The 25,471-nt window shown below is 39.5% G+C and overlaps 1 protein-coding gene across 5 annotated transcripts in view; it reads left to right on the forward strand.

Annotated features, from left to right (window-relative positions):
• The window catches only part of tex2 (testis expressed 2), a 75,103-nt gene that overhangs the window by 44,671 nt on the left and 4,961 nt on the right, over positions 1–25,471 (forward strand). For 4 of the 5 annotated variants that reach the window (XM_039654874.2, XM_089128939.1, XM_089128938.1 and 1 more), the window contains exons 2-9: positions 2,126–3,650; positions 11,666–11,866; positions 13,546–13,864; positions 14,513–14,721; positions 15,405–15,548; positions 15,621–15,720; positions 19,179–19,299; positions 21,119–21,229. In XM_039654874.2, coding sequence (XP_039510808.2) covers positions 2,151–3,650; positions 11,666–11,866; positions 13,546–13,864; positions 14,513–14,721; positions 15,405–15,548; positions 15,621–15,720; positions 19,179–19,299; positions 21,119–21,229 — 2,705 coding nt within the window. In that variant the 5' untranslated portion in view covers positions 2,126–2,150. The remainder of the gene's footprint in view (positions 1–2,125; positions 3,651–11,665; positions 11,867–13,545; positions 13,865–14,512; positions 14,722–15,404; positions 15,549–15,620; positions 15,721–19,178; positions 19,300–21,118; positions 21,230–25,471) is intronic. The other variant, XM_039654876.2, reaches the window with a different exon arrangement.

The following is a 25,471-nucleotide window of genomic DNA, read 5'->3' on the forward strand; positions in this document are numbered from 1 at the left end:
TTAATTACCGTCCGAATCCACATCTCTGAGTTTACAAGAAGAGATCACTTCGAAATTCACTGTTTAAATCCTTTTTGATCACTGCCGAGCACTGTGCATATGATAACTGATGAGCTTCGTGCAATTTGCATGCATTTTGAAGATGTAAACTTTGATTTTTAACTCAGTTTTTATTAATTGTCCGTTTTCCCACCCAAACATATAGAAAAACTTAACAAAAATAAAATTGAATTAATAAATAGCAACCAACTTAAATAAATAAAAATAGAAAACATATGTTAAATTATTGGGATGTACACTTTTATTAAACAAACAAGGACAAGGAAAAAGAGAAAAAAGCATGTAAACATTTGAAATGGGACATTATTGTGACGCATATGATTTTAAAGTATGTAGGCTATTATGCACAACAAGGAAAATACAAACCGAGCAGCTTTGTTTACCAAATTTCCATATTTTTAAGATAAAATGCAAGAAAATAAGAACCATTTAGAATATACATACGTCTGTCTAGCTTCTTATGTTTAAAAATGAGAATTAAATAATAAATAGTACATTATTTTCTGATTATTAAATTATATACGAATTTATTCGCATTATTTTTTTTATTTTTTTTATTTTATTTATTTTTTTAGAAAAGGGACAGTGTACATTAATATGATTTATACGAATAAATATATACGTATATATTTACGTATTTATTTACGAATATATACGTATATATTTACGAATATTTACGAATGTACATATATACGAATTTATTCGCATTATTCCAAGCATATGACATTTTATTTACAGCAGACAATCATGCGACTTCCCAGGTTGGTAGGATCACACAACTCGCTCCTCCACCGTCAATAAATCTCCATCCGAATGCATGAGTTTTATCACTGACGTGCAAGCTAATTTAATTACAGTCGTCCACGTGAGAAACAATTACCGTCCGAATAGGGCTTAAGGCTGTGGCTGTGGTTGAAACCAGTTGTTGTTCATGTGTTTCTATTTCCTTCAGTGATTTTGCTTGTTAACAGCAGGTGTTCATCACTAATGCTCAATCATCACATTTATTTGATTACAGACGTCCGCATAAAAAACAAGGGTTACACTTTATTTTGATAGTCAATTTAGACATTCTACTAACTATAAGTAACTTTTCAACTACATGACAACTAACTCTCATTATAGTTGGGGGCCTTAAGCACATAAATAGGTAATTTCACGCAAATTCATCTAAAAGCGCCAAATTTGGCACAGATGTAGCTCAGGTCATACTGAAATGATTTAGCTAGGGCGCCGGAGCCAGCGACCCTCGGGGCCAAGATGGCGGCCAAATCCAATATGGCCGCTGCCCGAAAAGGGTTCCGGCTGTAACTTTTGAACCACATGAGTTACAAATACAAACTTGAAATGTTTTTCAGCTTAATTGATCATGGGAAACACATAGAAATGTTTATATTTATGACCCAGTATATCTGGACCCCTTGATCCTCCAATTCCAATATGGCCGCTGTCCAAAAAAGCAGTTTGGGCTGTAGAATGGGGCCTTACATCCCATTGTTCGCGTAAATTCATATACAAGCACCAAATTTGGCACAGATGTAGCTGAGGGCATTCTGAAATGATTTAGCCAGGGCGCCCAAGCCAATGGTCCCTGAGACCAAGATGGCGGCCAAATCCAATATGGCCGCCGTCTGAAAAGGGATTCGACTATAGCTTTTGAGCCAGATGAGATATAAATACAAACTTGATGTCTATTTTACCTTTTATGGATATGGGAAACCCATAGGAATACTTACATATAAGTTGACCTGTAGCTGCCAAGTTACTTATAGTCAGTTGAATGTCTGTTGGGGGACCAATAAAATAAAGTGTTAGCAGATATTAAGCTGACAGTCTACTAATACTCTAATGACAGTTAGTTGACATGTAGTTGAAAAGTAACTTATAGTTAGTAGAATGTCTAAAGTGGACTATTGAAATAAAGTGTTACCGAAACAAGTACCATCCGTATAGGGCTTATGAGTGTAAAAATGTTGTACTGAGCTGAATGTTTGTTTTCAGTATGAATTATAAGACGATATGAAGAGTGTGTTTCATTGAAGCGTTCTCTTCTCTGTGTCCACAGGCTGTGAGCTCTTTTGAGTGGTGCCATGACCAGTCAGGGTGATGACCATGAAGACAGACTAAACCCCCTAGCATCATCTTCTTCCTCTCGGCCCTCAGCTGCCCGTAAGCTGCAGGTCCAGCGCTCGCTCTCCCGGGACACCATCACCATACACTTCTCAGCCAAAGGACATGAGGAAGAGGAGGAGGAAGAGGACCTTTACAGGCTCGCGGCTTCCCCGTCTGGCCTTGAAATCGAAGATCAGGGCGTAGTCGAGGCTCAGGAGGCCAGCGAGGAGCTTCTCTCTGAAGGATTGGGAGTGGACGTGGTTACAGGACTGGCTTCGCAGACACACAGTTCAGCGTTGGCGATCACACACCCCTCCGTTAGCTTAGGTTCTTCGTCCACTTCTAGTCTTATTAGCTTCTCATGGCCTTCGGAACAAAGGTCGAGTGCACCGGTACCTTCCACACATTCGGTTTCATCCACTTCATCCCCAGCTAAAGTTTCTACTTTACCTTCGAAGCCGTTCCTAAGCCTAGTTAAGTCTCTTTCCACTGATGTGGAGGCACCCACTGCCCCCCCGCAATCGATAAGACACCGACATTTAATGAAAACCCTTGTTAAGTCTTTATCCACGGACACTGCTCGACCCGAACATGAGTCTTCCTCAACTCATCGCTCGCAGGATTCACGCCTCAATCTGCACCTTTTCAAACCGTTCACCCAAACTCGTGTTCCCGCGGTCACTGGCGACTCCAAAACCGCCCCCTCATCCCCGTTAACCTCTCCCGATAGCCGCTCCTTCTTTAAAGTTCAAGAGGTCGAGGCACGAATCGAAGACACGAAGCGTCGTCTATCCGAGGTCATGTACGAGCCTCTCCAGCTTCTCAGCAAGATAATCGGCGAGGAAACTGGTAGCGCGACTGCGGGCGTCTCTTATCGGTCCAGAAACCTTTCGTCCAGCGCAACTGAACTCTCAAACTTGGCTGCTCTCAACGGCCACTCGGAGAGCAACAATAACTACTGCATTAAAGAGGAGGAAGACGTGGACGGGGAAAGTCCTCTCGAGGGGGCGAGTGTTGACTTGCCTCTTCACAGATCGCCGTCTCTCGGATTAAACCGATGTATCATGTCGACTCTAGCTCGTCAGGAAGATGAAGAGTTCTGCGAGCTCTACCCTGAAGACTTCGAGCTTTGTAATGAGTTAGATGGGGAGGAACCCCACTCATCTCAAGCCCGCCGAGGGAGTAGCGAGGAACCGACTGAAGGAGGCGAGGAAGACGAGGAGGAAGACGAGCCTCCAGGAGTTCCCCACAACAGATTGATTCTTCTGATAGCGATGGTTTACGGTTACTTTGTGTTGCCACTCCCTGCCTATGTGTGTTGGGTGTTGACGGGAGTGGTGGCGGGGTTCATGCTGGCGATCCTGATGGTGTGGTTGTCTGCGAGGCGAAGGCCTTCGTGGGGTCGTAACAGCAACTGGAACCGAAGAGAGAACTGGAACCGGGTTCCTTTGGATATCACTGAACCTGCCATACACAAGGTGAGGCCCATTTAAGATCATTCTGTGTTGCAGTGATGAAGAGCTGGAAGTTTACAAACGTTTCAAAAACTTTTGACCGGCAATGTACTTGGCAGGTTGCCATTAATTCACTATGCATTTCACATGTTCTTAATGAGGTATTTGTTCATATCAATTAAATAAGTGCCTCTACAAATGCATAAATAACCAGTTGCTTTTTTAGCTTACACAAAGTTACTTTTTTGTAGCCTGTTATGAACCGGCCACATATTTCCAAAGTCTTGAGGAACAAGCTTGAGGAACAAACAAGTGTTTCTTATCTGTCCTTTACAGAGATAAATTGAAACTTGGTTCACTCACACACTGGGTCTCTCTCAGGCACATCATTTTCTATATTTAGATGTAAAGACCAGTATAGTGCAGTGTTAACTTTAGGGATGCAGGATATATCGGCCACCATATCGATATCGGCTGATATCGGTTCAATTTTAATGTTATCGTTATCGGCCCGACAAGTAAGGGTTAATGCCCGACAAGGTGTCCATTTTCAGGTATTAACAATGGCGAGGCGTGAACCGTCTGTCACGCAGCGGAGTCACGCAGTGGACACCTCGAATGGCATTAATCCGCTTATACCACGGTCACTTTCCAAATAACACATTTTTAAAACATTAGTTTATATTTTACAATCGAAAAATAAAAAGTTTTTACAAACAATAACTTGGTTTCCCTGGTTACGCCTGACGGTTTATTTAGCAACAGGAGATATTTATAGACCCCTTTCGCGCCGACGTCACAGTTACGTCACGGCGCTAGCTGGAGGCAAAGCAAAGTGAAAACTGGAGGCGGCCAATACAAAACAGCACAGATTCGGCTACATAATAAAGAGCTTAAATAATTGTTACTATTATTAAATGTCATCTTGTTGTGTTGTTTGGTGCAAGAATTGATGAAAAATGAATATGCTGTATCTGGAACTTTTATTTCTAGAAAATATTCACATCATTAAAATCGCACTGTAATGTCACTCTTTACATTGTCGTGGTCTCGGCGCTGGCTCTGCAGAACTGCAGATCGTACACACAAGTCTTGTACAGGACCATATAGGCATCTAAAGATTTATATGCCCTCAGTTTCTCTTTACGATCGGTTTCTCTATAAGGTAGGTGTTGAAGTCAGGCCACTCACCCGAGGTAACGTACGTTAATCCTGTCAGATCGTCCATGCATTGAGTGAGCGTGTAGGCGGCTACGAGTCGGCCAATCTGGTTCTGTCCGTTAAAAATAACTTTTGGAAATAACAATCGCGGTCCTGGACACTGAGTGACCTTACACATTAAGATAATATCGGATTTTCTCCAGTCATTGTTCTAAAACAAGCTAACAATCCTTGCTAACTAATCCTTGCGTTAGTGAAGTGGCCAGAGGGATCTTTCTGCCTCCACCTAAGCTCTACCAACTGTAAAAGGGTCTATATTCCGCTCAGCTCGTAGACCCCTTCAGTTTAGCTAACTTCCCAGCCGGAAAGTTAACGTATTTTATGTCAAATTCTCCAAAAAGGTAAAAAGAAATAACAAAGTCGCTCATTGTTTTATTAGTAGGTATAGTATATGTATCTGAATCAAGTATTCACCCTGACGGAAAAATCTCACTTGCAACTTTGGTGCAGCGGGCCGCCGGCCTCAGCATCAGGAAGTGTTGCGTGATATCTCTCGCGATGTAACATATTCCTTTACGGCACTTCACACTTACACACTCCCATCCAGGAACAATGTAGAGAGGGATAGAGTGTGTCACACTATCGTCATGGCTGAGCCGGCATATAAGATGCAGAAAGCTAGGAAAGCATTGTCGGAGGAACAGAGAAAGAGGAAACGGCAGACCGAGAAGAGTCAGACACGAGCATAAAGAGCCTAAGTCCCGCCTCTCCGCTTCCGGCTCATGGGACCTTATTTCGGAAAAAATATGAATGGTAGTCAATGGCGAGAGACCTATCTTTTTATTCCGTCTGAACTGTGTCCTCAATTACACATATGATGTTTATCAATTTAAAAGATAATTCTGAAAGTCAAAAACGTCGCAGTTTGTCATAAAACAGGTGAGTAACATTTAGTTTTATGTGAAAATCGCTCTGTGAACTACATCTCCCGGGAAGAGAAACGAGATCCGCTGCTCGTGTGTGTGCAGTCTTGTACAAAACACTCAGGCAGGACGCGTAATGTTACGATTATAACGCAAGACTGTAGAAACAATGACCGACAGCCTCAGTAAAGTAACAGTTAGCTTCATTCATTGAGAGAAAATGTGCGCCTTTGGGGTTTGTAGTCTTTGTAATTACGTTTTTTCCGAGTCTTATACCTCAACGGTTTTACATCAAACTGCAACTTTCTTTACTTTAAAATGTATATTTTAAATTGATAAACATCATATGTGTAATTCAGGGCACAATTCAAACGAGATCAAAATATTTGTTGTCTCTCGCCATTGACTACCATTCAATATTTTTCCGAAATAAGGTCCCATGGTGGTCGACCACAAGGGGAGGGACTTATAGGCTCTCTATAGGCGTAATTTGCGGGTGTGATATGTCCCCATTGAAACATCTTGCGGCACGGATGTATCATTACAAACAAATAAAAACATCTCCAGTAAACTCTAGTAGAGCATTCATTTCGTCCGTTTGTTACTGTAAATAAGAGGCGATCTGAAGTGTGTTTTTGAAATCAAGTGACCAAAGTGCTGTGATCAGTGGCGCGGATACAGTTTTCTGTTGTGACATGCACTTTCTTCACACGGATATGCGTGCTTCAATCTGTTGCGGGGACTGAGAGACTATATATTTATTACGGTGAAATCACAAAACCTAATGCACAAAAAAAAAACATGTAATCACTAATAAACAATCGGTTTTGATGAGGAAAATAAACTATACTACTAGTGCGGATTAGAACCCAGAACCTCTGACACACTTGGCAAAAGTTCTGCCTCTGGACCATTCAAGTTCATGGGGATAATTGTCGGATCTGTGTATTTAATCACGTGAAAATTCTCACACTAACAACATATATTAGATTTCATTAAACGACAAATGAAACTATTGTATACTATGTAACACGTCACGCTTTGTGTGAGTGGTATTTATGACAGTAACGTTAAACACAAGTACTCCACAGCGACTCTAGGGGTCGCTGTTTGACAAAAACAGGATTCCTGCCTGGTGTCCCTTTAAAGCTGATAAATAATGTGTTATTTCCTTCAGCTGAGACGCTTCAGATGCCACTGTTCAACATGATGGTTTTGGTTTCATATCGGCTACATAAAATTGTAATGAGAAAATCATTATAATTGTGTGTTTAAGACATGGATTTAATGGTGAGACTTTTGTTTTTGTAATCAGGCTCTCAAAAATTATATAAATTTTGATTTATGGTCCAATATATCGGTTATCGGCTGTAAAATAAAGAATTATCGGTTATCGGTATCGGCCAAAATGTTCATATCGGTGCATCCATAATAATCAAATTACTCAAGACAGCATATATTGTCTCATAATTTATTTATTATTGTTGCTTTTTTGCTTGTATACAAACAATAGTATATTTGTGGCATGGTTTCCCTTTTATGTTCAGAATGTGGACAGAAATTATTCCCTGAACAAATGAAATATCAAAATATTTGGTCGGTTTAAGAAAGGCTAATGGTCCTTTCACACCAAGAATGATAACAATAACCATAGAGTAACGACAACTATAAGGATAATACCACAGAGGAATGATGTCATGGTATAAAAAATCACGAGTTTGCTGAATAACTAAGTATCAACTTTACAACTGACTATGAAGAAACGTTCATTAGAAACGTGTCATTAAAAAATAACTACCAAATGTTTACAATAACAATTTATTGAAACGACAGTATTTATATCTTGAAAAGGCATTAACTCAGTACAACCGGCGTTGTATTGTTGCGATGTCTGCATTATAAGCTAAATGCCTCATCCAGTGGACTTTACACAGTTATAAAAGGTTTTGTATCTTGCGTCATCCAGTGGACTTTAGACTACTTTTGCATAAATAGACTGGGATTCCTGGATGGAGGACAGGTCTGCTTTATTTATATAGCTTTATATAGCTCTTTCGGAAAGAGTACACATTGTTAGTTTACTCATAAAACTGGTCGCAAATCGGCAAAGTTGCCCTCGAACCCCCCTCTAAAAGCCCTATTATAGCATTTTTCTCAGTTAAGCTAATGATTTACATAAACTCATTCAGATATGTAGCGTACTTGTTTCCTTCCAATGATAATAGTGTAGGATAGGCACTTGTTTAAACAAACTGGGTGTAGTTTCACCTTTTCATGGTCATAAAGAGCTCTCTACAGCCACATGCCCTCATTCGTTTTGTACTACACCTGCTAGACGAGCACCACATGTCCTTTTTATTCAGTTATGTAATTAAATAGCAGCCCTTGCATCAGGCCATGGTGGGTATTGCTGAATCCCTGAAAAAAAGTGTTTATGAGCGATTAACAATATTAACTAGGGTGTCTGATCTGCATATTTCATTTACAGTTGACGATTTTGGCTCGATTAACTTATCCTGCACATATTTACCTTCTGCTTCCCAGTTTGCTGACGTTACCAGGGTTTGTACAAGTGCTTGAATTTGACTTTTTTTACATTTCAGTCCTGGAAAACCCCTTAAAAACAGCCATATTAAAATATATGTGAAATTAGTGTTCAATTTTATTGCTTAAACAATATTTTCACGCAGAATTAACACTGCAGCCCGTCTGAGATTGAGCCGTTTGGCATGGCTATGAGTGTAATATTGCTTAAATATCCAAGTATATGATACAGCTTTCATTCTTCAAGTCAATCATATATTCATGAGGAGAAAAATTAGTTTTAACAAGGAAAATCTTTGTCATAGTGTCCTTTCAATGGTTAAAGTTACCAGTCATCGCATCTGCTGCACTTCATCTGTACCATCTTATTGGTTCATTTTTTTATTTATCTTTACCTTTCAACTTCTAAAAAAGGTAAAAAGATAGTGTTTGATAGGGGAGATCTCTGATTGTAGTCCTTGAAAACCATAAAAGTAGAGCTTGAAAAGTACTTGAAAGTCCTGGAATTATATTTTACAGTCTCTGTACGATCCCTGAGTCACTTCCCTAATGCTAATTCAAGGAAAGTTGTGTGGAACGCCGATACTTCCACAGGGTTTGCAGCCCTAAATCAATTGTTGTTGACCCTTACTGGTTCACACTTTAGGCTAATGGTGTCAACCTTTCCATAATTATGTTTCTGGGTCAGTTCAACTAAAAACAAGACGAATATATAGAAACGTTCATTAGAAAATTGTTATTAAAAAATAACTGATCTACCAAATAAAAAAATTAAAAAACTGAATTTATTGAAACGACAGTATTTAGATCTTGAAAAAGGCATTAACTCATACATATCATACATATCTCAGTACATATCTCTCTCTCAACAGCTATTAATAAACTCCAGCTGAGCGTGAGTATAATTACCGTATGAGCATGTGTGTAATTATGTTACCTAATATAATGATGTCGTCATAAGTTGTTCCTGGCAGCCAGTAACTGAACTGAAAAGCTGCTCCTTATCATTGTCTAGCTTCTTGTCTGACTCGTGTAAATAATCTTACGAATATTACAAATTCGCTGCATAGATATAGAACATTCAGGGATGTTATTTATTTATTTATTTATTTTAGATTTTTTTTTTTTACTTAAAAATCGAACATACTTCACCTTTACATGCATTCACTTAACGTTTATTGTTCATTGACTACTGTTATTATCAGTGTTGGGGGAAGTTACTTTTAAAAACAATGCATTACAATATTGTTTTATATCCCTAAAAAGTAATTGTTACTTGCATTATTTTCCATAAAAACTGTTACATTACTTTTGCCTTACTTTTTCTTACCTGGGCTGGGCTTGATGGGTTTATATATATGTATGTGTGTGTGTATATATATATATATATATATATATATATATATATATATATATATATATGTATATATATATATATATATATATATATATATATATATATATATATGTGTGTATATATATATATATATATATATATGTATGTGTGTGTGTGTGTGTGTATATATATATATATATATATATATATATATATATGACATGTTTACCTCTCTCAACCAGTGTTTCAACTGTGAAAAGATATCAAATAAAGCATTTTGAGAATATCTCACCTTTACCTCAGGCGTTTAGAGAGAAATTAGCCTAACTCATTTCATGCATCCGCTATATTAGCGTTTTCATTACATTTACCTAACCTGATATGTCTTACTGTCAGATACGTTCGTTTGGTTTGTTATACGCGAGAGCGTTACCGTTCGCTCTAGACCGAATGTCAAGTACTGGCGGTTTTTACTTTATTACTTTCCTCTTCTCCTTTTAGAGTTCATTTATGATCAAAGTCCATCCTATAACTCCATAAAGCGAGTTATATTGCCAGAACACATGCTAAGACTAAACACAGCGTTATCTCCTGCTGGTGTTGTGGTTAGTAGTGACGTAGTTGTGTGTAAGTGTGAATGGGCCTTGAACTTTTTTTTAACCAAGTGAACATTCAGTGTTTTTTGTTGTTGTTTCTTCAGTTGAACCGCTAATGATTTGAGTCTGGTCTCCACTTACACCGGCGACTGAGCTGAGGAGAGTAATGTGTGTAATATTAACAACACTGCCAACAACACCAGCACAGTTTCTTATTGATTTAAGCAAATTGCATGTCTATTGGCACGTGTAAAAAAAATAAGTACGGTACAATTGTTTACAATTTGCACAAGCTGCACTATGTGCTTGTTGATTCTCAGTGAATCAGTCTTCACAACTTCTACACATTCTTTCATCATTTGACGCATGTCTGTCAGACATGCATTTGTATTCCATAAATATCTGACATTGCATGCTTTTATTGTCTGTTAAATTGGCAAATGGACTGACATTGTTTTGAAATGGTAATCACAATCTTAATCAACCAATCAAATTTAAAAGCATATTGAGTTTGCCCAGCACAATCACTACTATTTTTCAACATGGAGGAACGTCAGAAGAACCCTAAACAGCAGCAGCTGCAGCAATACTGTACATTTGTATTCATACAGTACACTTATTTTTGTAGAAACGTGTTACACTATACTTAAAATTCACAGTTGCTTGCCATGGAAGAGCAATAGGAAGATATAAAAGTATGTGAGATGGTGTTAGAGGAAGACATAACAGAGTGTGAAAATAAAATGAACAAGCAACTGTGAATTGTCAGTTTACATGCAAAACATGTACTGCAATTTTTTTTTGTGTACACTACAATATTGACTTCTAGTAAATGTTTACCTTCTGTTGACTTCTGCATCTAAAAATATGTGACAGCATTCAGATAAAGTTAACAAATAAAAGTAGAAAAAACACAATTTTTTGTATATAACAAGTATTTCCATATTTCCAATCTACACATTTAGACCAGTGTGTCTCACACGATGACAAAAACACTTTATATTTTGGTGGCATTGGCCAGTTACTGACACAATAACTAGGTTTTGAAGCATGAATTAAAGGTTTTTGGGTCATAGACAGTGTTGGAAAAAGTAATTCATTAGGTGTATTGCGTTACTCCTTTAAAAAGAAAGTAAATGCGTTACTTTTTGTCGCATTTTTAGAAAAGTAATGTTATGTTACACTTGTTACTTTTTTCACCTTGGTTATTATAAGATTCATACGATTCTTTTTATTTAAATAGGGACAATGTTAGTTAACATTAACAGTAAGAAGCAAGTACATTGGTCAATAAAGTGAGATTAAATGCATGAAATTGAACATATTTAGTTTTGCATGGTATTCTGATTCTGCATTTCACTGATTTTATTCATTTTGAGGAATAATGAATCTTTTGTTGTGCAAGTGAGATGAGTAAATGCAGACTGTTTAGAAAAACGTGCCTAAGCGATTGAGGAAACCTGTGTGTTTTGTCCTCAGGGTTGGATGAACGAGATCTACAGCTACGACCCGGAGACGTATCACGCCACGCTCACACACTCGGTGTATGTGCGTCTTGAGGGCTCAGTCCTGCGCCTGTCCAAACCTAACCGCAACGTTCCGCGCCGGGCCACCTTCAGCGAGCTCAAGCCCGATGTTTCCTACATCAGCCAGAAGATCTATGATCTCACCAACAGTAAGGTGAGTGTTAGATGCAATGAATTCAGCCCTGAACTTGTAATGTACAGGACACTTTTAAACTTGGTTTTGGAGAGAATTGTAAGTAAGCTTTTTTTTTTTTGTCGAACACAAATTTAAGTTTAACTTTCATTGATGGAATGTTTTTTCCTTGCATCGATGCGGCTCTGATGCAGCATTTCTATGGACACTTGTTTCCGCCTCGGAAAGAGAAATAAAAAAAGGTAATTGTGACCTTTTTATCTCACAATTCTGACTTTTTTCTCTCCCAATTTGCGAGTTTACGTCTTGCAATTGTGTGTTATAAAGTCAGAATTGCATGATATAAAGTCACAATTGTGTGTTAAAGTCGCAATTGCATGATATAAAGTCGCAATTGCGTGTTAAAAAGTTAGAATTGCGTGATAGTCACAATTGTGTGTTAGTCGGAATTGCGTTTTATAAAGTTAGAATTGCATGTTATAAACTCGCAAGTGTGTTATCGTCAGAATTGCATGATATAGTCACAATTGTGTGTTAAAGTCGCAATTGCATGATATAAAGTTGCAATTGCGTGTTATAAAGTTAGAATTGTATGTTATAAAGTCACAATTGTGTGTTAAAGTCGCAATTGCATGATATAAAGTTGCAATTGCGTGTTATAAAGTTAGAATTGTATGTTATAAACTCGCAATTGTGTTATAGTCAGAATTGCATGATAGTCACAATGTGTGTTAAAGTCGCAATTGCATGTTATAAAGTCGCAATTGCATGTTATAAAGTTAGAATTGTATGTTATAAAGTCACAATTGTGTTGTAGTTAAAATTGCATGATATAGTCACAATTGTGTGTTAAAGTTGCAATTGCATGATATAAAGTCGCAATTGTGTGTTATAAAGTGAGAATTGCGTGATAGTCACAATTGTGTGTTAGTCGGAATTGCGTGTTATAAAGTTAGAATTGCATGTTATAAACTCGTGTGTTATCGTCAGAATTGCATGATATAGTCACAATTGTGTGTTAAAGTCGCAATTGCATGATATAAAGTCGCAATTGCGTGTAATAAAGTGAGAATTGCATGATATAAACTGAGATTTGCGTGTTATAAAGTCGCAATTGCATGGTATAAAGTGGCAATTGCGTGTTATAAAGTTAGAATTGCATGTTATAAAGTGAGAATTGCGTGTTATAAAGTGAGAATTGCGTGTTATAAAGTGAGAATTGCATGTTATAAAGTCGCAATTGCATGATATAAAGTCACAATTGCGTGATTGTTGCAATTGCGTGTTTTAAAGTTAGAATTGCGTGTTATAAACTTGCAGTTGTGTTATCGTCAGAATTGCATGTTAAAGTCGCAATTGCGTGATATAAAGTCGCAATTGCGTGTTATGAAGTTAGAATTGTACTATAGCTAGAATTGCATGATATAGTCACAATTGTGTGTTGAAGTCGCAATTGCATGTTATTAAAGTGAGAATTGTGTGATATTAAGTCGCAATTGTATGACAGTCGCAATTGTGTGTTAGTCGCAATTGTGTTATAATGTTTTGTTCTGTGGTGGAAACAACATGCTTCCATAGCATTTCACTAAAAACATTGTTCTTTGGCCAAACAAAACTCCTTTAACCCTTTAGATACTATTAATGTTATATTTACAATCTATATAGCAAATGAAGGTTGAGTTTGAGTGGTGGTATTGCAGATCTACCTGGTGCCCCAGAGCCTGGCCCGGAAAAGGGTGTGGAACAAGAAGTACCCCATCTGCATCGAGCTGGCCAAGCAGGACGACTTCATGGCCAAAGCTCAGGACGAGAGGAGCGAGGTGTCGGAGGAGAAGACCCCTGTCCCCGGAGAAAAGCCTGAGAGCGTGGCCGTCACGGAGGAACCCAAGAGAGTGCACACACAACCTGTGCTGTACCTGTTCGGGAGGACCGGGCGAGACAAGGAGGAGTGGTTCAGGAGGATGCTGTTTGCCTCCAAACTGAAATACGAAGCCAAGAAGCCCTCGGGCCTGCCTACAAGTAAGAGTGAAGCTTCTCTGTACTAGTGGCGCTTGATTCTGATCAGTAGCTCTTTCGGTAAATGGGCTGGATTAGTGTTATTAGCGACACCGGTGGTCGTTAAGTGAACTGCAGCTGAAACTATCACGTAACGTGCCGGAGACTGATTGTGATTCAGCGTTCTTCAGTTGTGTGAAACTTCCCCCTGTGGTGAAAATCCAGCTTTTAATGTTGTTTATGTGTCTATGTGGTGTTTTTAATATGTTTTAAGACGAACCATGTGTAAGTTCATAAGTCGACAGCAGTAGCGAGTATTTTCTGCTTAAAACTGCAGTGAACCAAAATCACAAATGACCTTGTAACCAATCAGATCAACGTGTGATCGTCAACCAGTGGATCTCTGAGTGAGTGAGTGGAGGCGGGGCTCATTTGCATATTCATAGAACTACGCAAACTAGATGAGGCGAGAGCGTCAAGTTCCATTCAAGATATTTTAAGGCACCAAGAAAAAAATTCCAGAAATTTATGCTGAATGACAGGATTTTGTTTGAAAAAGAAATTAATAAGAAAGTTTAATTGCCAAATTGGCCAAAAAGTACATTTCAAACCATCTCTCTCTCTTTCTATCTATGTATCCCTCTCTCTCTTTTTCTCTCTCTCTCTCGGCAGGCGGTCTGTCTCAGAGTCGCAGCAGCAGTCGTGGCAGTCTGGATGAAGTGCTCCAGTCTCATCCCAGGCAAAAAGACCTCGGCGCCAGTGTCAAACAGAAGGTTCTGGAGTACAACGTCTACATGGCCAAATATGTGAGCCAGTCCACCGGCAGCCCAGCCGCAAGCCCTCTCCAGAGCGCTGGAAATAGCCCGGGAACCGCCAAAAAGGTAAACATGAATCAGACTAAGCATCTTACATTTAAAATCCAAACAGGTTTAGGGGCTGTTTACACGACAACTAAAAACGTAAAACTTTTTATGCGTTTTGGACGGTGTTTTACGCGCCTGAAAACGCAAACTTTTGAAAACGTTTTTCAAAGTGCAAGTTTTTGAAAACGGTTTATCCGTGTAAAACGACAAAATCGTGAATCTCTGAAGACGATGACGTCACGCACATGCGTATTACGTGTTTATCTACAGTGTTTCGTCGCCATCTACTGGTCTGGCAGCAGAATACAGCGCTTTTAGCCGTTTTCGCGGATCCGTTTTGACAGTAGTGTCGTCTGCATGCCGAAAGCTTCTCCGTTTCATATCATTGTAGTGTAAGCGTGGTCTTAGTTGTAATGGTGTACCATTGGAGAAGCCATGTTCGAAAACATTTCTATAACCTGTAATCATCAATCACAAAGTTAACTCCATATTTTAAAACCGTATTCTATGTAACATGCTTGTTGTTTGTTACATTTACTGGAAACTGCATTGTACTTAACCATGTTGACACCTAGCCTGCTGTGGCATATTTAGGTGAAACACTTGGGGATCTTTTAGAAATATTACATTCACTTAGTGCAAAGCTTCCTCATTGCCAGAAAACTAAAGTAGAAGTATGCTCTGTTGCGTTTGTCTCGTAGTTTCCAGAGAGTCGTGAGCAGGAGGCCGAGTCCGAGGCCTGGGTCAATGCTCTTTTGGGTCGCATCTTCTGGGACTTTCTTGGAGAGAAATACTGGGCAGACGTGGTGTCCAAGAAGATCCAGAAAAAGCTGAGTAAGATCAGGGTGAGTCCTGATAGGTGTGTGACTATCCGACTGTGTGTTTCAAACAGTAACTTAGTGTAATGTTTATTCCAGCTCCCATACTTCATGAATGAGCTGACCCTCACTGAGCTGGACATGGGGATATCCATTCCCAAGATCCTCAGCTCCTCCAAACCATCCGTAGATCACAGAGGTAAGGTCTGGTCTGGACTCCTCAGTTTATATTATGTTATTTCAGGGCTTGACATTAAAAACCATGCCGAACACAGTCCTTCCAACTAGCCACTTTGATAGACATTTTTCAGTTGCAGTCTTTTAAATTTGCTCCGGATGGATATTGTTGGTGTTTCAGGGCTTGAATGTGCATATTGAGGATAATTTCACTCATCCTGCAGATTTTGTGCTCACACCCAAAGTGCGGCACATAAGGACGAGTATATTGGCTATATAAAACATTTTAATGGATCCGTGCGTCAGGTCTTAAAGTAACAGCAGCCTAATATGCCGGCCGCCAAATTGTGAGATGATATTAAATGCATCTAAATGCCATTTTTTGTCCTATGATATCAATGTCAAAATTGTGGCCAGTGAACACTGTAGACACTGTAATAATATACTGACCCAACACCTTTGGGTTATATTTGTTTGTATTTTTAAATCTTAAGACTTATTTATTCACTCTGGCTTTGGTTTCTCTTTTATTCCATTGATTGCTTATTACTTATTTTGGCCTTTTTGGTTTGTTATTTTACTCTTTGTAAAGCACTTTGGTTGTGAACGTGCTCTAGATATAAATGATTGATTAAGTATTGAACCAGAGCAACTTACCCAAGCCATTGCTTACGTTTTCATCCATTTTATTTGAAGTTTTGGTTCTTTCAGCAGTGTCTTGTGATCTTTTTCCTCTATACATACTCGAATCTTTTACCGAAACCATTATATGTGCCTCACTGACACAGTCAAGCTATATCTCTGTCAAGTCACCTTCATTTATACACCGCTTTTACCAATATAGCTTGTTTCAAAGCAGCTTTAAAGTGGAGATTACAGTAACAGAGATTGTTTGGCAGCTCTAGAATAAAGTTATTGTCCTGCTAAAGTTAGTTTTGATTGATTCACTTCCATTTATCAGTTATTAACTTAGGGGCCAGTAACACGACAGTGTGTGTTCTGGCCGTTCAGCCGCACTACAGCAGTGTTTGGGGCTCGAGAACGCAAACTTAGAAACACGTTCAGAGGTGCAAGTGTTGAAAAATTACTTGTCAGGTCTTAAAAATTCATAATACGGAATTGTTGTGTGTCTCTGCCTAAAAGTGCCGATGGAGCCGCACCCCTACAGTTACTGCTCCAGTGGATGTGTTTGTGATTTGGAAAAAGGCCAGACCCCTGCCAGCTTGTTAAACTTCTCATTCGTCATCTAGGAAGCGACCCGCTGGGTTTAGGGGATCAGTGTGTGTCTGAGCCAATCAGAGAGGAGCAAACTCCAGCGCTAACCTTTCACTCGCTCAGGATGAGACCCAGGGGTTCACTGGCGACTCCTGCATCGGTTTAATCAGTGTGTCCTCATGCTGGGTGTAGAGTTCAGCCAGATTCATTTGGGGGATGATGTTTGAATCTGGGAAATGTCAAGGAAAGTAATGCTGTGCATGTTTTTCAGGGGACAACATCCGAATTTATACTCGTTGTGTCAGAGTAGTACAGAAGTTAAGTAATCGTGCTTTGTGGGCTAGTGAAACTTAAAGGAGTAGTTCACTTTTAAAAAAACTTTTGCTGATAATTTACTCTCCCCCATGTCATCCAAGATGTCCATGTCTTTCTTTCTTCAGTTGAAAAGAAATTAAGGTTTTTGATGAAAACATTCCAGGATTTTTCTCCATATAATGGACTTCAATGCGAACCAAACGGTTCAAGGTCCAAAAGACAGTTTCAGTGCAAACTGCAAACTGTTCAAAGGGCTTTAAACGATTCCAGACGATGAATAAGCGTCTTATCAAGCGAAACTAACACTCATTTAAAATATAAATAACAAAGTTTAAGTTTTATAAGCTCAAATGCTCGCCTTGCTCTGTTCTGTGATGTGTGTTCGTGACTCTCCTGTTCAAACTAGTTCATCAAAATGAACGAATCTTTTTTGTGTCATTTGGTTAATTCAACAAACGAAATGAATGAGTTGACTCGGGAAAAGATTTCAAAGAGTTCAAACAGGAGATTCACAAACAGAATCACAGAATAAGACGCTCATTCATCGTCTGGAATCGTTTAAAGCCCTTTGAACAGTTTTCACTGAAACTGTCTTTTGGACTTTGAACCATTTGGTTCCCATTGAAGTCCATTAGATGGAGAAAAATGCTGGAATGTTTTCATCAAAAACCTTAATTTCTTTTCGACTGAAGAAAGAAAGACATGGACATCTTGGATGACATGGGGGTGAGTAAATTATCAGCAAAAGTTTTTTTAAAAGTGAACTACTCCTTTAATGTGTGCAATTGTGGAGAGGCTACGATAACAAGTTAGCTTTGAAAGCATGAGATCCTATAGTCCCTTCAGAGCGTCTCCAAAGACACGCCACCTCCTAAAAAACACATGCAAGGCGTCATGAGAAACTGCGTTTAACTACCTTATGTCTCAAAGCACATAACATTACATTAATAATGAAGCTAAACCACTTATAGAGCTCTAGTTGCACCACCTGACTGCTGCAGATTCATTTCAGCGTTGATGGTGTTGAGATAGAAACATATAAACCCGAACAGCTCTGGGTTGAACGTCACGGGTTGCCATCTCGTGATTGCGGTTACTTAAATGGTGTGAACGCAGCATAGGCTTGATGTTTTGGTTCAGGAGAAGCTGTAGAAAAAGGCTGCTGTTTGTTTGCGGCGCTCATTAGCCGGGTTTCCATTATCCTTCAAATTGTGACATTGAAATAGCGAATTGAAAATATGCCCAATGAAAAGACGTAAATTTCACAAAAACTCTCATATATCGCTAATAAGTTTTAATTCTCGTATGATGTGGTTTTTCAGGCAATTCGAAACAGGAATATTTAGCAAAATTGCAATGGAAACAGTGTTTGTGCAGTGTTCACCTGACACACGCAACAGTCGATCGCTCTTTAAAGATGACGTGTGTTTGGACAGAAGACGAGACAGGTCATCATCATTTAACTCGGAAAAGACAAAATAATCACGGGAATGCTTTATTCAATACAACAGAGAAATGCCACAGTTTATCAAGATCTTGAGGCAGAAATGATGGAGAAACACCCAGAAACTCCTCTTATGAGCCGCTTTCAGTATAAGAGGCTTTCCTTGGCATTAATGCTTGAACAACACGTCTACATCTCCTTACATTACCAATAATGGCTTGTGCGGACGGATTAACATTTACATAGATTTACATTTTTTTGTTCCTGAGAAGATGTACATGTTTTAATAGTGCCTTAGCCTACCTGTAATGATAATAATATAATAATGTACATACAATACAACAATAATTTAGAGCATATGGATTGCAAACATACAGTTTTATAATCACAATCGCAAATATAAAGAGAAATATTGCATTAAATAATATGAGTCATCTATTGTATCATGCATGTACTCTGCAGTGACATTCATTTTTAAACGTGACCAAACATGTCTCCTTTGGCAGGCCTTTGGTTCGACCTGGAGATCTCGTACAACGGTTCGTTTCTCATGACTCTTGAAACCAAGATGAACCTGACCAGACTGGGAAAGGAGGGAGAAAGCTTGGGAGAACAGGGAAAAGAAGGGTAAGACAATGAAGACCAACGTTGGCACTTGTTCCAAATATCTAAGCTTCTTCTTCTTTTTTTGTGTGTTCTTTTGATGGGTTATTTTTCTGTTGGATGTATTTATAATTTACTCTTTTTGCTGTTTCTGCTGGACTCATTTCTTTGTGGATGTGATCTCTCGATGGTGAGTTGAATCAGGGCTTTTCTGAAGTCTCTCATTATGTTGTTGCACATGTTGTTCCTGCTTGCTTCCACATCCGCTGTGTTCTACATGTGCTCACAGAAGCTCTTTTCCAAACCCTTGATTAAGCCTTTGTGTCTGAAACACTCTAATGATGCCTAAAAGTGGTTCGGAACAGACCTTTTGTTTTCATGGAGAATAATTTTTTTGTGTACGGTGTATTTTAGGTGTGTTGCAAGAGCTTTGCATATTCCCTTGCATGAAATCCACGGGAAGGAGTCGGATCCAGATCCAACTCCTCCCACCTTACATACACCTAAACCTACCCAGCTCCACCCCCTGATCCCTAAACCCACCCAGCTCCACCCCCTGACCCCTAAACCCATGCCTAAACCTACCCAACTCCACCCCCGATCCCTAAACCTACCCAGCTCCACCCCCTGATCCCTAAACCCACCCAGCTCCACCCCCTGATCCCTAAACCCACCCTTAAACCTACCCATCTCCACCCCTGATCCCTAAACCCACCCAGCTCCACCCCCGATCCCTAAACCCACCCAGCTCCACCCCCTGATCCCTAAACCCACCCCTAAACCTACCCAGCTCCACCCCTGATCCCTAAACCCACCCTTAAGCCTACCCAGCTCCACCCCCTGATCCCTAAACCCACCCCTAAACCTACCCAGCTCCACCCCCTGATCCCTAAACCCACCCTTAAGCCTACCCAGCTCCACCCCCTGATCCCTAAACCCACCCCTAAACCTACCCAGCTCCACCCCCTGATCCCTAAACCCACCCTTAAGCCTACCCAGCTCCACCCCCTGATCGTTAAACCCACCTCTAAACCTACCCAGCTCCACCACCTGATCCCTAAACCCACCCTTAAGCCTACCCAGCTCGACCCCCTGATCCCTAAACCTACCCAGCTCCACCCCCGATCCCTAAACCCACCTCTAAATCTACCCAGCTTCACCCCTGATCCCTAAACCCACCCTTAAGCCTACCCAGCTCCACCCCCTGATCCCTAAACCTACCCAGCTCTACCCCCGATCTCTAAACCCACCCAGCTCCACCCCCGATCCCTAAACCCACCCCTAAATCTACCCAGCTCCACCCCCGATCCCTAAACCCACCCCTAAACCTACCCAGTTCCACCCCTGATCCCTAAACCCACCCTTAAGCCTACCCAGCTCCACCCCTGATCCCTAAACCCACCCAGCTCCACCCCCGATCCCTAAACCCACCCCTAAATCTACCCAGTTCCACCCCTGATCCCTAAACCCACCCTTAAGCCTACCCAGCTCCACCCCTGATCCCTAAACCCACCCAGCTCCACCCCCGATCCCTAAACCCACCCCTAAATCTACCCAGCTCCACCCCCTGATCCCTAAACCTACCCAGCTCCACCCCCAATCCTTAAACCCACCCCAAACCTACCCAGCTCCACCCCCGATCCCTAAACCTACTCAGCTCCACCCGATCCCTAAACTTACCCAGCTCTACCCCTGACCCCTAAACCTACCCAACTCCACCCCTCAGTTCTGGATCCGACTCCGCCCCCTGGATCGCGTGTACTGCAATGAGGTGCTACTGCAGAAAGCCAGTTATGATGGAAACATGGCGCATAAGCTGTTGTCTGTTTGTGTGATGCACTAGACCCAGACCACGCGCTTACTTCTTGGCCGACAGTGATGAAGAGTCATCGAGTGCAGGATCCTCTGACGAGGAAGATGCTGCCGAAGTGCCTGAGATTACAGGAGTGGAAGGGTGAGGTTATTTCTTTCTGTGTTTAACAGTGGGTCAAAATGGCGACCGTTTACACACAACCAATCAATCAGACTGAAAAGCCTTCCTGTAAACACCTCAATGGACCCGAATGAGATTTCGATCAGATTGAAAGTGAGTGGTTTCTAATCCAATCGAGAGGACATGTAAACTGTGGGTTCCTGTCCTCCTCTATTTGGGCAATGTGTGAGCATAGTGAGTGCCGAGTAGGGCTGGGTATTGACACACATTTCAGATTTCAATTCTTAAGCTTTCGATTCGGATTCAATATTGATTATTTTGGATATCGGGTACAACCATACATCATCAAATCTCTTAACTAATGCTGCAAATGGGAGACACTTATAATATTGAAGGTTAAAATTAACAGTTGTATGCAAACACTTAAATTACACTTTTATTTTTATAATAATAAAGTTACATGAAATGTAAACATTTAAATGGTGGCTGTCATAAAAAACTTGCCATATTTATTAAATATTGAAGAACATAAAAATATGATAATGAGTATGTAATATGGTGCATATATAAGTGCTCCTCGCTAAAGTACATTTTTCTTTCTGACTAATGAGTGTATGGTTACTGGATATGTTTTTTTATGACGTTACATGACACTGTCAGAATTGCATGATATAGTCACAATTGTGTGTTAAAGTCGCAATTGCATGATATAAAGTTGCAATTGCGTGTTATAAAGTGAGAATTGCGTGATATAAAGGCCCAATTGCGTGATAGTTACAATTGTGTGTTAGTCAAAATTGCGTTATAAAGTGAGAATTGCCTGTTATAAAGTGGCAACTGAGTTATCGTCAGAATTGCATGATATAGTCAGAATTGTGTGTTAAAGCCGCAATTGCATGATATAAAGTCGCAATTGCGTGATAGTCACAATTGTGTGTTAGTCGCAATTGAGTGTTATAAAGTTAGAATTGCATGTTATAAAGTCGCAATTGCGTTATAAAGTGAGAATTGCATGATATAAAATCGCAATTGTGTTATCGTCAGAATTGCATGATATAGTCAGAATTGTGTTAAGTCGCAATTGCATGATATAAAGTCGCAATGGCGTGATAGTCACAATTGCGTGTGTTAAAGTCGCAGTTGCATGTTATAAAGTCGCAATTGCGTGTTATAAAGTGAGAATTGCGTGATATAAAGTCGCAATTGTGTTATCGTCAGAATTGCATGATATAGTCACAATTGTGTGTTAAAGTCGCAGTTGCATGTTATAAAGTCGCAATTGCGTTTTATAAAGTAAGAATTGTGTGATATAAAGTCGCAACTGTGTTATCGTCAGAATTGCATGATATAGTCAGAATTGTGTGTTAAAGTCGCAGTTGCATGATATAAAGTCGCAATGGCGTGATAGTCACAATTGTGTGTTAGTCGCAATTGCGTGTTATACAGTTAGAATTGCTTGTTATAAAGTCGCAATTGCGTGTTATAAAGTGATAATTGCGTGATATAAAATCGCAATTGTGTTATCGTCAGAATTGCATGATATAGTCACAATTGTGTGTTAAAGTCGCAGTTGCATGTTATAAAGTCGCAATTGCGTGTTATAAAGTGAGAATTGCGTGATATAAAGTCGCAATTGTGTTAGCGTCAGAATTGCATGATATAGTCAAAATTGTGTGTTAGTTGCAATTGCTTTTTATAAAGTTAGAATTGCATGATATAAAGTCGCAATTGCGTGATAGTCACAATTGTGTGTTAGTCGCAATTGAGTGTTATAAAGTTAGAATTGCATGTTATAAAGTCGCAATTGCGTTATAAAGTGAGAATTGCGTGATATAAAATCGCAATTTTGTTATCGTCAGAATTGCATGATATAGTCAGAATTGTGTTAAGTCGCAATTGCATGATATAAAGTCGCAATGGCGTGATAGTCACAATTGCGTGTGTTAAAGTCGCAGTTGCATGTTATAAAGTCGCAATTGCGTGTTATAAAGTGAGAATTGCGTGATATAAAGTCGCAATTGTGTTATCGTCAGAATTGCATGATATAGTCACAATTGTGTGTTAAAGTCGCAGTTGCATGTTATAAAGTCGCAATTGCGTTTTATAAAGTGAGAATTGCGTGATATAAAATCCCAATTGTGTTATCGTCAGAATTGCATGATATAGTCAGAATTGTGTGTTAAAGTCGCAATTGCATGATATAAAGTCGCAATGGCGTTTTATAAAGTGAGAATTGCGTGATATAAAATCCCAATTGTGTTATCGTCAGAATTGCATGATATAGTCACAATTGTGTGTTAGTCGCAATTGCGTGTTATACAGTTAGAATTGCTTGTTATAAAGTCGCAATTGCGTGTTATAAAGTGAGAATTGCGTGATATAAAGTCGCAATTGTGTTATCGTCAGAATTGCATGATATAGTCAAAATTGTGTGTTAAAGTCACAATTGCGTGATAGTCACAATTGTGTGTTAGTTGCAATTGCTTTTTATAAAGTTAGAATTGCATGTTATAAAGTCGCAATTGCGTGTTATAAAGTGAGAATTGCGTGATATAAAATCCCAATTGTGTTATCGTCAGAATTGCATGATATAGTCAGAATTGTGTGTTAAAGTCGCAATTCCATGATATAAAGTCGCAATTGCGTGATAGTCACAATTGTGTGTTAGTCGCAATTGCGTGTGTTAAAGTCGCAGTTGCATGTTATTAAGTCGCAATTGCGTGTTATAAAGTGAGAATTGCGTGTGTTAAAGTCGCAATTGTGTTCTCGTCAGAATTGCATGATATAGTCACAATTGTGTGTTAAAGTCGCAATTGCATGATATAAAGTCGCAATTGCGTGATAGTCACAATTGTGTGTTAGTCGCAATTGCGTGTGTTAAAGTCGCAGTTGCATGTTATAAAGTCGCAATTGCGTGTTATAAAGTGAGAATTGCGTGATATAAAGTCGCAATTGTGTTATCGTCAGAATTGCATGATATAATCAAAATTGTGTGTTAGTTGCAATTGCTTTTTATAAAGTTAGAATTGCATGTTATAAAGTCGCAATTGCGTGCTATAAAGTGAGAATTGCGTGATATAAAGTCGCAATTGTGTCATCGTCAGAATTGCATGATATAGTCGCAATTGTGTGTTAAAGTCACAATTGCATGATATAAAGTCGTATGATATAAAGGTTTTTTGTGACGTTACATGACATGTCTTTCCATGGTTGAAACACTGAGCGATTCCATGTGACGTGATGTGGATTTCGATAAGTACTCGCACACTTAACACACTTTCAGACACTCATTCATGTTTATATAGTTCATAATCCTCCTCACTTTCACTCAGCGTCAATGATGTGCTTGTTTCGCTCTCATACACAGACGACTGGTTTTGGGCAGTTTTACTGCGTGATGAATATTAGCAGTGACACAATAGAGAGCCTAAGGCCCTCCCCTTCCGGTCGACCACCATGGGACCTTATTTCGGAAAAATATTGAATGGTAGTCAATGGCGAGAGACAACAAATATTTTGATCTCGTTTGAATTGTGCCCTGAATTACACATATGATGTTTGTCAATTTAAAAGATACATTTTAAAGTAAAGAAAGTCGCAGTTTGATGTAAAACCGTTGAGGTATAAGACTGTGAAAATACGTAATTACAAAGACTACAAACCCCAAAGGCGCACATTTTCTCTCAATGAATGAAGCTAACTGTTACTTTACTGAGGCTGTCTGTCATTGTTTCTACAGTCTTGCGTTATAATCGTAACGTTACGCCGTCCTACCTGAGTGTTTTGTACCAGACTGCACACACACGAGCAGCGGATCTCGTTTCTCTTCCCAGGAGATGTAGTTCACAGAGCGATTTTCACATAAAACTAAATGTTACTCTTCTGTTGTTTGACAAACTGCGACGTTTTTGACTTTCAGAATTATCTTTTAAATTGACAAACATCATATGTGTAATTGAGGACACAGATCAGACGGAATAAAAAGATAAGTTGTCTCTCGCCATTGACTACCATTCATATTTTTTCCGAAATAAGGTCCCATGAGCCGGAAGCGGAGGGGCGGGACTTAGGCTCTCTATGGCTAATCGTCTCCAAATTATGACCAGAAATGGATAAATATATAGTCTGCTATTTAAAACAAATGAAGAACCAATGTAGGAGAATAGTCAATATGCACAAACTCTGTATATTCATGCAGTGTGCGCATGTACAAAAATCTGTCCCGATTTGAAGCTTGTGACAAACACACACATCAACCCAATC

The sequence above is a fragment of the Pimephales promelas genome, chromosome 3, assembly GCF_988280905.1.
Source record: "Pimephales promelas chromosome 3, fPimPro1.hap1.1, whole genome shotgun sequence".
NCBI classification, from domain to species: Eukaryota; Metazoa; Chordata; class Actinopteri; order Cypriniformes; family Leuciscidae; genus Pimephales; species Pimephales promelas.